The sequence below is a fragment of the Herpailurus yagouaroundi genome, unplaced genomic scaffold (genome assembly GCF_014898765.1).
Source record: "Herpailurus yagouaroundi ecotype Mexico unplaced genomic scaffold, PumYag 184, whole genome shotgun sequence".
Lineage (NCBI taxonomy): Eukaryota > Metazoa > Chordata > Mammalia > Carnivora > Felidae > Herpailurus > Herpailurus yagouaroundi.
The window spans coordinates 14,342,938-14,356,083 of record NW_024412415.1 but is presented as its reverse complement, the minus strand read 5'-3'; the positions used below and the strand labels follow the sequence as shown (position 1 = coordinate 14,356,083).

General features: G+C 34.2%; 1 protein-coding gene across 4 annotated transcripts in view; it reads left to right on the top strand.

Moving 5' to 3' along the window:
- The window catches only part of MYEF2 (myelin expression factor 2), a 31,660-nt gene that overhangs the window by 527 nt on the left and 17,987 nt on the right, over positions 1-13,146 (top strand). For 3 of the 4 annotated variants that reach the window (XM_040492604.1, XM_040492605.1, XM_040492608.1), the window contains exons 2-8: positions 4,719-4,927; positions 6,153-6,205; positions 7,428-7,435; positions 7,539-7,632; positions 11,379-11,570; positions 12,338-12,491; positions 13,018-13,067. In XM_040492604.1, the coding sequence (XP_040348538.1) occupies positions 4,719-4,927; positions 6,153-6,205; positions 7,428-7,435; positions 7,539-7,632; positions 11,379-11,570; positions 12,338-12,491; positions 13,018-13,067 (760 nt within the window). The remainder of the gene's footprint in view (positions 1-4,718; positions 4,928-6,152; positions 6,206-7,427; positions 7,436-7,538; positions 7,633-11,378; positions 11,571-12,337; positions 12,492-13,017; positions 13,068-13,146) is intronic. The other variant, XM_040492607.1, reaches the window with a different exon arrangement.

The window sequence follows — 13,146 nt, the reverse complement described above, 5'->3', positions numbered from 1 at the left end:
ACTGCGGGTCACTCCTTCTTCCCAGACTTCCAGCTGGAGAACCTTTGAGCAAAGCACGGCGGCCGCCACTGTCTGGAGGAAAATGGTCCCCCTTTTAAAGCCCAGTACAGTAGTTAGTGTTCATCACTAGGGAGTAACTAGGGATGACATCATCGGACATTTCCTCTTAACTACCGAGAACGTATTTAAAAGGAATAGTCCCCGATCTCCCGGCCTCATTCTGAGCTTTATAAGTTCAGTGTTTGTTGTTGCTTTCTAAACATGTATTAATTTCTGAATATATATATACACGCCACAGAGGAAGTTTAATAATGTGCTGTGAGCCTAAATCCATTGTGTTACCCTTGAATTGGTAAGAGGTTATTCAGAAAGGGAAATGTGCATGGTTCCTTGGTCCCCCACATCCCTCTCAAATGTTTGTAAGCCTTGCAGGTTTTTTTTTTAAGAACTCCATGTGTGATGGCTTGTTCTTAATTTTGGTAAAATGGTAAAATAAGATTTTTTTTTAATTGAAGAAAGCCTGACGCTTTTAAGATTGCCCCTGTCATCAGTGTCTAGAAAGAATGTAGTTGACTCAAATCCATAATAATTTTTAGTTATAGGGAACTGTTATGCTCCCCATTGTTCTTGTTATATAGGAGGATACGAATCAGGCATTCTTTTGCATGTGCCCAGCTCTTTAAACTTGAAGTTGAAAGTATGTTAATAATTTACTGAAAACATCTTTTTCCTTCTCTCAGTTATGCCTCAGAGTAGAAAGCAGTGAACATATGGTCAAACTAAAATAGAAAAGAGAATTTTTCTTTTCTTTTGTATAAGAATGTTTGAAGCAGTACGGTAAGACCTGGACTAGTTTATGTAGGAATTGGTCGCAGATAAGATAGCTCTCCCAGCTCAGTTATGACACTCTTCCTCTCACTTGGGTTTGAATAGGATAGGTTGCATCTTCCAGGCAGAATAGAGGTGCAGGTGTAGGAGATTCGACCTTGGTGGAATTTGTTCCTAGGTGCAGAACTGTGCACCTCAGTAACTGAGCATCTGGAAAGGGAGCACTTTCTACCATGCATGCCAAACTATGGGCTCTCAGGGATTTGGCCTCATAAATTCTAATAGAAGGCATTGGAATGATAAAATATGTGCTTTTTGTTTATCTCTAAATGTGGGCTTGCCACCCTTTTCTCCTAAACAAAAACCACAGTCTTGAATTACAGAGAGAAGCCCTACTATACTTGGGTGTGATTAGTATAATAGTGTCCATACAGATAAAGCTGGCATGTAAACCTCCCAGATCTAAAAGTCTCTAATCCCTCTTAAAGTCTCATTGTGGGTTAGCTAGACAAGAGGACAGAGGTAGGAAAAGAATCTCTTTCACTTCAAAGTGAGGAAAAGGAAAATATTAAGTAAAGAAATTAAGAAATGCTAGTAGAATATACAAATGAAGATTCTTTTAATATTGTTTATAGTTAATATCTCTCAGACCTTCCTGTTTTCCCAAGTTGAATAAAGAAGCAAATCTACTCTCAAGGGTTTCTTGTACTGTCAGTTCCATAAGAACCATATAATGGTCCAGCATGGGTCGGTCATTCATACTGAAAAACTAGGAACATTTACCTGTAATCACGCAAACAACCTTTTTTTGACCCTGTGAACCAACTAGAGTAGTTAACAATCTAACACATAACCCTTGACTACCATACATTTTTAAGGGTAAGAATTCACAGAGGTTATAAAAATTACCAAATATTGCCTTAAAATATGTATTGCTTAGAAGAGAACAGAGTGCCACTTATCAAGGTTGAAATGACTTTTGCTGAGGTTAATCCATAGTCACTGAGTATAGAGACCACTATGTCTTATTCATCTTTGTATCCCCAAGGCCTTATGTTTATAAAGGCCCAGTAAATACTTGTTTAAGAAATGCAGAAGTGAACTTTTATGATTGTGAAACTTATACACAGAGAATTTCATGGGCATATTCACATCTTTTGACAAGAAATTAAAGATGTTTCCCTAGGTTTAGTTTTTTCCTTTATGCCAAAATGGTATACTAGCTATCCTTTTCTTAAGTGAACAGGAGGAAAAATAGCAGTATTATAACTCTTCATTATTTTCTGTGTGATTAACATCTTGGAGTATATGGAAATTGAAAGTTACATTAGGGTATAAAGTGTTGTGTAAAATATTAAGCATCGAAGCAAGGTGAAGTGTTTGAAGTAGAGTAGTATTTTTTATTATATTAGGAGTAAGAATGGAACTGGGCTTAATTTTAGATTTCATACTATAGCGTGTTTTTAAAACCACATTTTAAAATTATGTTTTCTTATTTGATGTTGAATATTGATTTTTCAGAAATTTATAACTTCAGTGGGCATAATTCCATCTTAAGAGTAGATAATATTTTTGTGACTTAAGATAGTCACAGTCTTTATTTCAAGTACATTAAAGGGGGTGGTTTAAGTGAATAGTTTGAGCATTATTACAGGGAATTCTGGATATAGTGCCAATATTTGATATTATGTAGCATCATTTCCTTAAGAGCTTTCACCTGTATTTTAACTGTCCATTCCATAGTGTATTTATGACATAAAAAGAGTTTAGGAATTGAATATTAAATTGTTTGTTTCTCAATAATCAGACCATACCTCTAGCCATTAAACTGGTCTGCCTTCCATGGATAATTTATACACTATAGATGAGCAGTGTAGTAATATCTTTAATATGCCACTAAGTGAGGAAAACTTGAAGAAATTGCTCTCTCTGGTCATACTTGGAATAAATATTTTGGAGAGGGTATCCTACATTAATATCATTGCTTTTCAGTGGAATTATCAGATTGTTTTAAGCAGATGCTTACATATAAGCATCTTCTATTCATATAAGAATAGAAGAACATTGTAATTCAGAACTCTGTGCATTTTTCACAGCTGGTTTCATTCAGGAAGAAAATAGGTAGGAGAAGGCATACTTAGCTAGAGACTATATAGATGTCTGCTTACCTAAACAGAGACAGTTATTTTACAAACATTCATAGAATACAGTCTACTCTGTACATACATTCTCTGGGGGCTTAAAAGGAAGAGTTTGTTCTTGTATCTACTGTACTTAGAACCACAGTAAAGGCCTCTGTACCTTTTGGCCGCTTGCTGCCATTTTCAAAAGTCGCACACTGTTCAGACAGGTAGGTACTTGCTGGAGCTGGGACAGTTGTGAAGATTTACTCTAGGCTGTGCCATTTCTGATGAGGGAAGATGTTTGATTGTAAAGGTGTCCCTGTCAAGGTCTGAAAAGGTGGCAAAGCAAGTTTGGCTCTAATGTCTCTTCCTTGATTTTAGCAGTTTTTCTGGCAGACGGCAACACCATCTGTGCCCAGATGAGCATGGGTTCTTAATTGACTGTTCATTCAAAAATTAGTATTTATTGAGCAACATGTTGTGTGCAGTCACCATGCTAGGTGCTGCTCATACCAATGCAGGTAGTTTTCGTTCTTACAGAGTTTTTTTTTTTTTTTTCCAACGTTTATTTATTTTTGGGACAGAGAGAGACAGAGCATGAACGGGGGAGGGGCAGAGAGAGAGGGAGACACAGAATCAGAAACAGGCTCCAGGCTCTGAGCCATCAGCCCAGAGCCTGACGCAGGGCTCGAACTCATGGACCGCGAGATCGTGCCCAGGCGCACCTACAGAGTTTTTTACATCCTATATTTATGGTTGTGTTGTTACCTGCTCAGAAAGGTAGTGTCTAAAAATATCAATATCACATGGAACAGATGACTACAATAAGACGTGTGTGCGGAGCACTACAGTGTATAGAGTCCCACAGTTGGTTGGCTTAGAAGATAAGTGAGTGCCTGGATTATGAAACCTGGTTGGTTGTTGGAAAAACCCAGGAAGCTTTAAAAATTTTGGATTTCTGAATGTCATTTCCAGAGATTTTTATTAGTATGTGATTGTGGAAAATTGCTTTAAATTGAAGTATTAATTAAATAGTTTTAGATTCACTAGAATAATTAGTGATTTAATTGTTATTTCTTCTGTGAAAGAAGATTCCTTTTGATAAGTAAGTTGCATTTTTAAGATATATACCCAAATTTTTATCTATAGGATTTACTTTAAGTATATATTTTTATGTTATGGATGGTTGGTGGATAGCATCAGATCGTTGCATTGTGATTACAGTCTTACAAATTAAATGTTTTTCCAGTTAGGGTCTCATTAAAAAGTTGATTTATAAAATTTTGATTCGTGTTGTCTTTTAAGTACTGCTTCCTACCTCCGTTCCATCCCATCGTGTAGGTGATAACTACTAGTAAAAATTATATGATTCTATGAAATACCCTATCTTAGTGTATAGGTTAATACATAGAAAGTGTTGAGTATGAACATATTAGAATACCTTACTAATTAATTATCCTGATCAAAGTTGGGAATAGAAAAAATTATGAGAGTCATATGGGCGTGTATGCATGTATAGATACCATAATATAACTATGTATTTTAGTTATGTTTTTAAGCAAACTTTATGAGAAGTTTGGTAATATACCCAAATTCTTGCTCTGAAATGGCATTGGGTAATTTCAAAGCAAGCAAGCTGACTCTCCAGGTCTAACTTGGTGGAGAGTTTTGAGAAGTGAAGTGATAAATATGCAATATTTATGTAATGTAGGCTTCCATTATTACAAACATGACAGATTTTCTTCTTGTTTTGTTTTTAATTCATAGGGAAAATGATGAATCAGTCAAAGAAGATAAATCTGAATTAAAAGAAAAATCTTCAGGAAATAAGAAGGCCAATAGATTTCATCCTTATTCAAAAGATAAGAATTCAGGCACTGGAGAAAAGAAGGGTCCAAATCGAAACAGAGTTTTCATTAGCAACATCCCATATGATATGAAATGGCAAGCTATTAAAGATCTAATGAGAGAAAAAGGTAACCATTCCTGATAAACCCACTGTTGGCTTATCTTCATATAAAGGGGGAGGAACTGAGCAAACTTTTTTATTCCTCTGAGCCACACAGACTCAAAAAATTGATTTTTGTTTATTTCTTGACACATGAATTAATCTTTTCCTCTTCTCTCACTTGACAACAATTTCATTACAAAGTCATACGGATAAATGAAGTTTTTTTTTTCCCATTTTAGTGGTATAGTAGTGAGCCAGCATATGCATGCCACCAAGAATTTTGTTAAAGTGATTGCTTTGTCTAGTTGAAGTTTTTATAGATTTTTAAAGGACTATTGCATTAGTTAAGCAATACATTAGCGTGTTAAAGTATGAATAATAAGGTCTGATTATTTTTTTCCAAAAGCTGTTTTGTTATTATCTTGGTGGATTCTGGAATCTGGCTGTGGAGTTCATTTTGTTTGCATTGTCATGAATGCCATGATGCTGTCTCTGCAGTTCTATTTTAAAATTGCGTTACTGCTGTTGCAGTTTTGTTTTTAGAATAACTTGAAAACCTTCATTTTATATATATGGTTGGTTTTGGGGAAAAATAATTTTAATATTTGATCTTGTAAAAGTTAGTTTTGTTATCTCTTGAAAAATTGAGTTTCAACAGTCCTGCAAACTATGTACTTGGCTTTGAGGCTGATCTCTTCTAATAAATAAAAAAAACCTTGCATTGGTGTATCTGTTGTAAGGTGACAACTATTTGATTGGTTTTATTCATTGACTTTATTTAGAAAGTGTGTGGCTTGCTGTGAAGCATGACTTGTAAATTTAGTTTACTGATGGCAAACATGATTGAAGACATTCAGGTAGAAAGTCACCTTAAAACAGCTGTTGTGTGTAGGCGACCAAAGTTACTTGAAAAGTGTTAATGTTGATGTTTTTAATATGATAGGTTAAGGGACCATTTGTATGTATATGTGCATTTGTTCACCAACTATATCATGCTGGCCAAAATATGATCTGTAGTATGAATTAGGTTAATATGGTTGTTAGCTTTTTTAGAGAATGTGGATGATGTACATTTCAGAAAATTAGTTAAATTTACATAGCCATTGATAGGAGGTATGTTGGTCTGGTTTTGATTGTTGGTGAATAATAGGTGCTTTTCTGTAGAGTTGTGCACAGGTGTGCAGTAAAGCAAGATATTGGTGTTTAAATGTATTGTTTCTTGGTATCTTCCTTTTGTATGTCTTATGTAGTCGGTGAGGTTACATACGTGGAGCTCTTTAAGGATGCGGAAGGAAAATCAAGGGTAAGTGCTGTGGGCCATAATCTGCTTGAGGTTTAAAAGTTCCTCAGCAGTTTACTTTTTTGTATAATATTTGTACCAGTTTTTGGAAACTTAAGTTTCATTTTGTTTTACTTTATTATGCAAGATTTGAGGCTTTATACTAGCAAGTCTGACATTTATTCAAACCAAACTAGCTGCCTGGAAGGGATGGGTTTGTAAATGTTCATAAAGGGCATTCACTTTTCTAATGCTTTAAGGTAATGCTTCTTCTTAGCCAAGAGATTTTACTATAGGATTTTTTTTTTGTTGTGTTTTGATGTCTTCAAGGATATTCTAAAAGTTACTGCATTGATAATATTCCCTAAGAGTTCTCTGACAAGCCCATAGCTTAAAGGTGTTAATTCAGAATGTCTGTTTGAAATTTACATTGAAGAACTTAATTTGGTAGCCTGCAAGACTACATAAGAGGCAGTGCTCTGACCAATTGGTATGAATGACATTGATGATTAAATTGACATAGAAGGAATTGGTTGATAGTAGGTTTTGATTTTTAGCAACAAGAAAGCAATACACTGAGGAATACAATGGAAAGCTTTAACAGTGTTCAATTATATTGCAAAAACCAGTTGGTGTGTAAGAAAAACTTTGTCATCACATTCAAATGGCACTTCGAACAGTAATGACAATTATTTTGAAAATGTATAGGTTTGTTTCTTTAGCATAAGTGATTATTTTATATACTTAAACTGGATGCTGTTAAATTGTGTGCAGCCAGTTTTCTCTAATAGAGAAATTAATTAAAAATGAGATTATTTCCTATTTTTACCTTAATAAAATTTGAAAGATATACATTAAAAACAATTTGTGCATAATACATCTTTTGAAAATAGTCGTAACAATGGAAGAAGTGTTTTATGGAAACCTTCAATTTCCCTGAGTTACTTTTGATTGAATTTGTGAAAATACCTTATTTAGTCTTAACCTAAAGAAGAGTCCTCTAAAAGTAAATATGTGTTCCAAGCTTGTTAAATGCTAGATGCTACTGCCTTTAAATAGATCGATTTAAACATTGACAGAAGATTTGTGGTCACTTGCTATTATGTTCTAGAAGTGTAAAAGATAAAAAGTGATTGTGTTATCAATTGCTTTTCATGACTTAAATATTAGAGTTTACCATTAACTTCGTCTACTGATCTAAAACTTTTCTTCTTTTGCATATATTGACAAATCTACCTGGATATAGGGTTGTGGGTAAGAATTTTTTTTAAGTTTCTTAAGTCAAATTTAAACTTCTGATTAAGAAAAAGAAAATTTAGTATATAAACATTTCCTATACATTTTTTTCCCCATTAAGTGTTGTTGAATTCAAAGATGAAGAATTCGTAAAGAAAGCGCTAGAAACTATGAACAAATATGATCTTAGTGGAAGACCCCTGAATATTAAAGAGGTAAGATTTCTTATATTTGGAATAATTTAAACTTTTGGATATAAAGACATGTTTTCTTTGGATTTTCATCTTGGGGGATGTATTTCTCTGGCTACTCCTTTTTTTTTTTTTTTTTAAAGCCTAGATGCTTATTAAAGCATTATATAATTGAAGATAGTTTTGCTTGTGCATGGTTTCCTGTTTGCTTTTAAGCAGTTTTCCTAGATATTTGATTTGTTCCAAGTTGTTATAAGCAGAGGTGCATGATTTAAAAAATGCAGATATTTAAAGATGGCAAGGTTTATGTATTGGCTTTATTTGGTATAGACATTTTCAGTTTTTAGATTGTGTTGTTTAACTTGAGAATTAGATATTCTTGTAGTTGATAGTAAAGGGTGCTTAATAATGCAAATACCTTATGGATTTGAATAAAATTGATACTCACTTTTAGTTAAAATTACCCTGAAACTATGCCAGATTAAAATTTGAGAAAACTTGTGAATCTGTTAGTGAAATTTGTAACTGGAACTTGGAAACCCCTAAAGTGGGTATGTTCCCTTTGTATGGAACAGTAGTCTAATACATTGACAAAAGAATAATCAGAAGATACTTAAAAACTATGTACACTTAAGTGTAATTGACCTTGGTAATGATTAGCTTGAATAGCAGTCATTTTCATTTCTTCCTTTAGTTCATATTGTTAATCTTACCTGAATTGTTTGATCATGGACCAGTTACGTATATATTCTTGCTAAAGTCTGTGATTGAGGATGTACTTTAGGACCCTGAAGAGTCTCTACCAGCAAGGTTGCAAGTGTCTGGTAGTAGAGTATTACTGTCAGTCACAGTTTAATTTGGTTGAGTAATGATAGGAGTCCCAGCTCACTTTCTAGCTCTGTGACTAGGCAGGTTACTTATTCTCTAAACCTCAGTAATTATAATAGTACAAATGGTAGTACTTACCTAATAGAGTTTTTATGAGTATTAAATGAGATAACATGGTAGAGAATTCAAGCTCTGGCATCAGATAATCTGGGTGACTCAGGGCAATCACTTACCTTTAATTATTTAAAAAATTACCTAACTTTAATCACTCTCTATTTCTTTGTTTCTTTATCACTAAAGTGAGAATGATATTAGAAGCTATCTGATAGTTTTATAAGGTTTCAGTTAATATATGTAAAACATTTAATAAATGTTAGCTACTAACTATAATTGTGATGTTATTATATAAAGCATTTAGCACAGTGCTCAAAATACTATATAACTACATAAGAAATGTTAGCTGTAATAATAATTGCTTGTTGTTATTCCAGTCCAAGGTGGGAATATTCCTGGTTGTTGGTCTCTTGATTCTATGAGGTGATAATAGCTTAAAATTAAAGCCCATGCTACCAACAAATACAAGTATTCCAAATCCCTTTATTGGAGTCAGCTTCTGAACTCCTCTAATTCTGTTTGAGCCTGGGGGGTTTGTCTGTCCGTCCTTCTTCCTTCCTTCCTTCCTTCCTTCCTTCCTTCCTTCCTTCCTCCCTCCCTCCCTCCCTCCCTCCCTTCCTCCCTTCCTTCCTTCCTTCCTTCCTCTCTTCCCTTTCCTTTTCCCTTTCCCTTTCCTCTCCCTCCCTCCTTCCTCCCTTCCTTCCTTCCTTCCTTCCTATTTTGACTGGGAAGTAGAGAAAGTTTAGACTCTTGTACTCTGTGCCAGCCATTTACATGGTAATTTTTATGCTAAAGGACAAACCTATGTTGTTTGTGTTCTTTTAAGTTTTAGCACTTCCTATATCCTCAGTAATATTTTAGAGACCCTAGAATAGAGTTATGTGATCCAAATTGATGTAGGATACTTCCATTTTTAAATTTTTTTAAGAGGGAACAATAACTGAGTTTGGCCTAGCTAAATGATGAAGTATTCTTTATTCAGTTAACTTTATGGATTATTATTACTAAAGGTCCCTTTCCTGGGAATTTCTGATTTACAAATGGATGACTGGGCTCAGTGCTAAAACTACTAGTGAGAGTCTAAGAAAAAATATATTTCCAATATTCCCTACCAGATATTACAATTTTATTTTTTCATTATATTAAATGGTGTTAGGAGCAGTTATAAAATTTAATAGGCCCTCTAATAGCAATAACAGGTAGTGACTGGCAGGCTGTCCTCCAAGGGGAAAAGAGGAATAAAAACCATGTTATATAGTGGCTACTTTGTTTTAGATGAATTGTATTTATATATGTTTTACGTTTTATTATGCACATGTGTGTATGTATTTTTGTGTGTATATATGTTTATATATATGTCAAAAATATAAAAAGACAAATCAAAACATACTAAGATGTTAAGGACAACAGTGTATCTCAATAGTTTATGAAGCACCTCCCCTACCCCTACCCCTCCTTCTCTCCATAGGTAACCACTATCATAAATTTTCGATTTGTGCAAGTTTTTGAAGCTTTAGTTAGACCTGAAACATTTATTATTTACTAACTTAAAAATTTTGCAGCATTTTTCAAAACATTTATTTCTTTATTTCTGTATTTCTCTTTATTTCTTCATGGTGAAAAAATACTTTGGAAGCTAGTATACCTTTATTAATTGCATTGTTTTTTTTTTAATTTTTTTTAAACGTTGTATTTATTTTTGAGACAGGGAGAGACAGAGCATGAACAGGGGAGGGTCAGAGAGAGGGAGACACAGAATCTGAAACAGGCTCCAGGCTCTGAGCTGTCAGCACAGAGCCTGACGCGGGGCTCAAACTCACGGACCACGAGATCGTGACCTGGCTGAAGTCGGACGCTTAACCGACTGCGCCACCCAGGTGCCCCTGCATTTAGTTTTTCACCTTCTATTCTCCCAGCCTTCCTAGAGAATTTATTAAGGTCATCCAACTTTCTTTTTATTAATATTCCCAGACTGAGACTAGCAATATAGAGTTGATGGTTGCATTTATCATTGTCATTTGGTATTGCAGATAATAGTCTATCAGTGTGTTTATGTGTTTTTTGTGTGTGTTTTGCATTCCACCTGGTGAGATAAGTGAGAAGTACATTTAAACTCACTATTTTTGTTTTGTTTAAAGGTAGAATATTTCTCTTATACAGTTAATGAACTTAAAGCAGTTTTTAATATCATTTGCTTGGACACTTAGCCTTTCTTTATCCCCCCCCCCCTTCATCTCAGATCATAATCCATTGTCAGATCACAATCATTGTTGAGAAAGGAAAAAGGTTGGAAAGTGGGTAATTGTATTTTGTTTAGGAATGAAACTTACACATTATAATAGTTCCCCTTTACCCCAATATTCCTGGGTTTTGTAACAGTCTGTTCCACTGTTGAAAAGCTTTGCATTAGTCTGATTTGGCATTGCCTTGGGCATCCAGTGGTGAGAATTCACCATTACTGCATTTTAGCAAGAAAAGAGTCACAGTAAGTACAATATTTTGTTCCTCTTTGAGTTATATATATTTATGCGTATGTGTCATGTATTTGAACCCTAGTATAAGGGCAGAATTAAACTAATTTCAAGTTCTTAAGTGACTTTAGTGATTGGAAACGGGTATTTAATTGACACCCCTGGAGACTGAAATCTTTTGTCTGTCCACAGGTTTTTATGGGACTGAATTCTCTGGATAAGAAAAAAGCTCACTCTTCAAGAGGGCCAATAATTTGAGCCAGTTGGGATAGCTACTGTAGAATTTGAAGTTGTTATTTTAATGATACAGATTTACTGATGTATCTAGTAGTATTTAACATTCAATGTGTGTTATAGGATCCTGATGGAGAAAATGCTCGTAGGGCATTGCAACGAACAGGAGGATCATTTCCAGGAGGACATGTACCCGATATGGGATCGGGGTTGATGAATTTACCACCTTCCATTCTCAATAATCCAAACATTCCTCCTGAGGTTATCAGTAATTTGCAGGCTGGTAGACTTGGTTCCACAATTTTTGTTGCTAATGTAAGTTTAAGCTTTAGTCTAAAATTTTGTCATTCAGATATTCAGTTCTAATCATGAGGTTATTAAATTAGATGAATGGGTTGTAGGTTTAGAGAACATTTTGCTGATTTTTAATGAAAGTAAGTGAAACAGTAATTATTGGAACTCAAACCCAGTTTAAGTCTATATATATATATATATATATATATATATATATATATATATGTATATATATGCACACATATATATAAGGTTAAAGTGTAAATATGAGTATTTAGTATTCTTTAAAAGTGAACTGTGGAATTTACAAATACCTATGCAGTTCTTGAACATGTTTACTTTATTATATGGGACTTTTGTTCATATTGGTAAATGGATTTCTTTCTTTAGCTTTGATATTTGATATTTGTGAATGTGCACATTGTAGTTGGTTTGTCATTTGTTCTAAGCTTTTGAAAGTCAGTGATATCAACAGTACTTTCAAAAATCTGAATTTCTCTCAGTAAAAATAGATGAGCAAGTTTCACATGTACAAAACAGGATGAGCAGATAAGAGGCTGTTTTGGAAATTAAAAAAAAAAATTAAGGATAAGGAACAACGTTGGGTGAAGCTTGATTGATTTTAAACAACTTAAGATGTCTTTATTTGAATACTGTTGTTGATGTACCATCTTCCAAGAAGTATAGTTCTTTATAGCTTTTAGATTTGAGAAAAGATTTGTTTGTATTATTTATAAATGGGGAGAGGGGTTTATTAGGTATGTAACTTTATGTAATTTTATGTTAAGCTTGACTTCAAAGTTGGTTGGAAGAAGCTAAAGGAGGTGTTCAGCATAGCTGGAACTGTAAAACGGGCAGATATTAAAGAAGACAAAGATGGCAAGAGCAGAGGAATGGGCACAGTCACTTTTGAACAAGCAATTGAAGCAGTTCAAGCAATTTGTATCCTGATTTACACTTTAGTGCTACCTAATACGGTTGAAGAGCTTGATACCATTTTGTGGGGGTCATGGAATTTAAAGTTGCCTGGCTTGGAAATGTGTATTAGACTTTAGTCTCCAGCACATAAAACCTTTACTATGTCCAAGTACTAAAGTCACTCTTAAAACTTGAATTAGCCATATTATGTAAGCCTGGTATGAACTCTTCTACTTTCTCTTCCTGCCACAATGAACTGTATGTATATCCGCTGTCGACAGTTAATGTAATCCATTGTGCATTAATGCAGTTGCTTTAAATGAAGTTTTCCCCCAGTGGTTGACTTACAAGATTATATTTTATTCATAAAGTAAAAGTATAAAGCAAAGACTTCAAGATTTTTCTTTGAGTATATGGAAGAGACTAAAATAAGTAAAATAGTAAAGATGTTGATTAAATTAGTTAGAGGTAGTCTGACTCTAAGATTATTAAAAATATGTGTTCAAGTATAATTTTATAGTCAACTGGTTTTCCTTGACCAAACCAACAGCTATGTTCAATGGGCAGTTTTTGTTTGATAGACCTATGCATGTGAAAATGGTGAGTTCCTCCATATCACTTCAACCTCCCACCTCTTCAAACTTGTATCTGCTCTCCTCTGCATTGCACATCTGTTTAG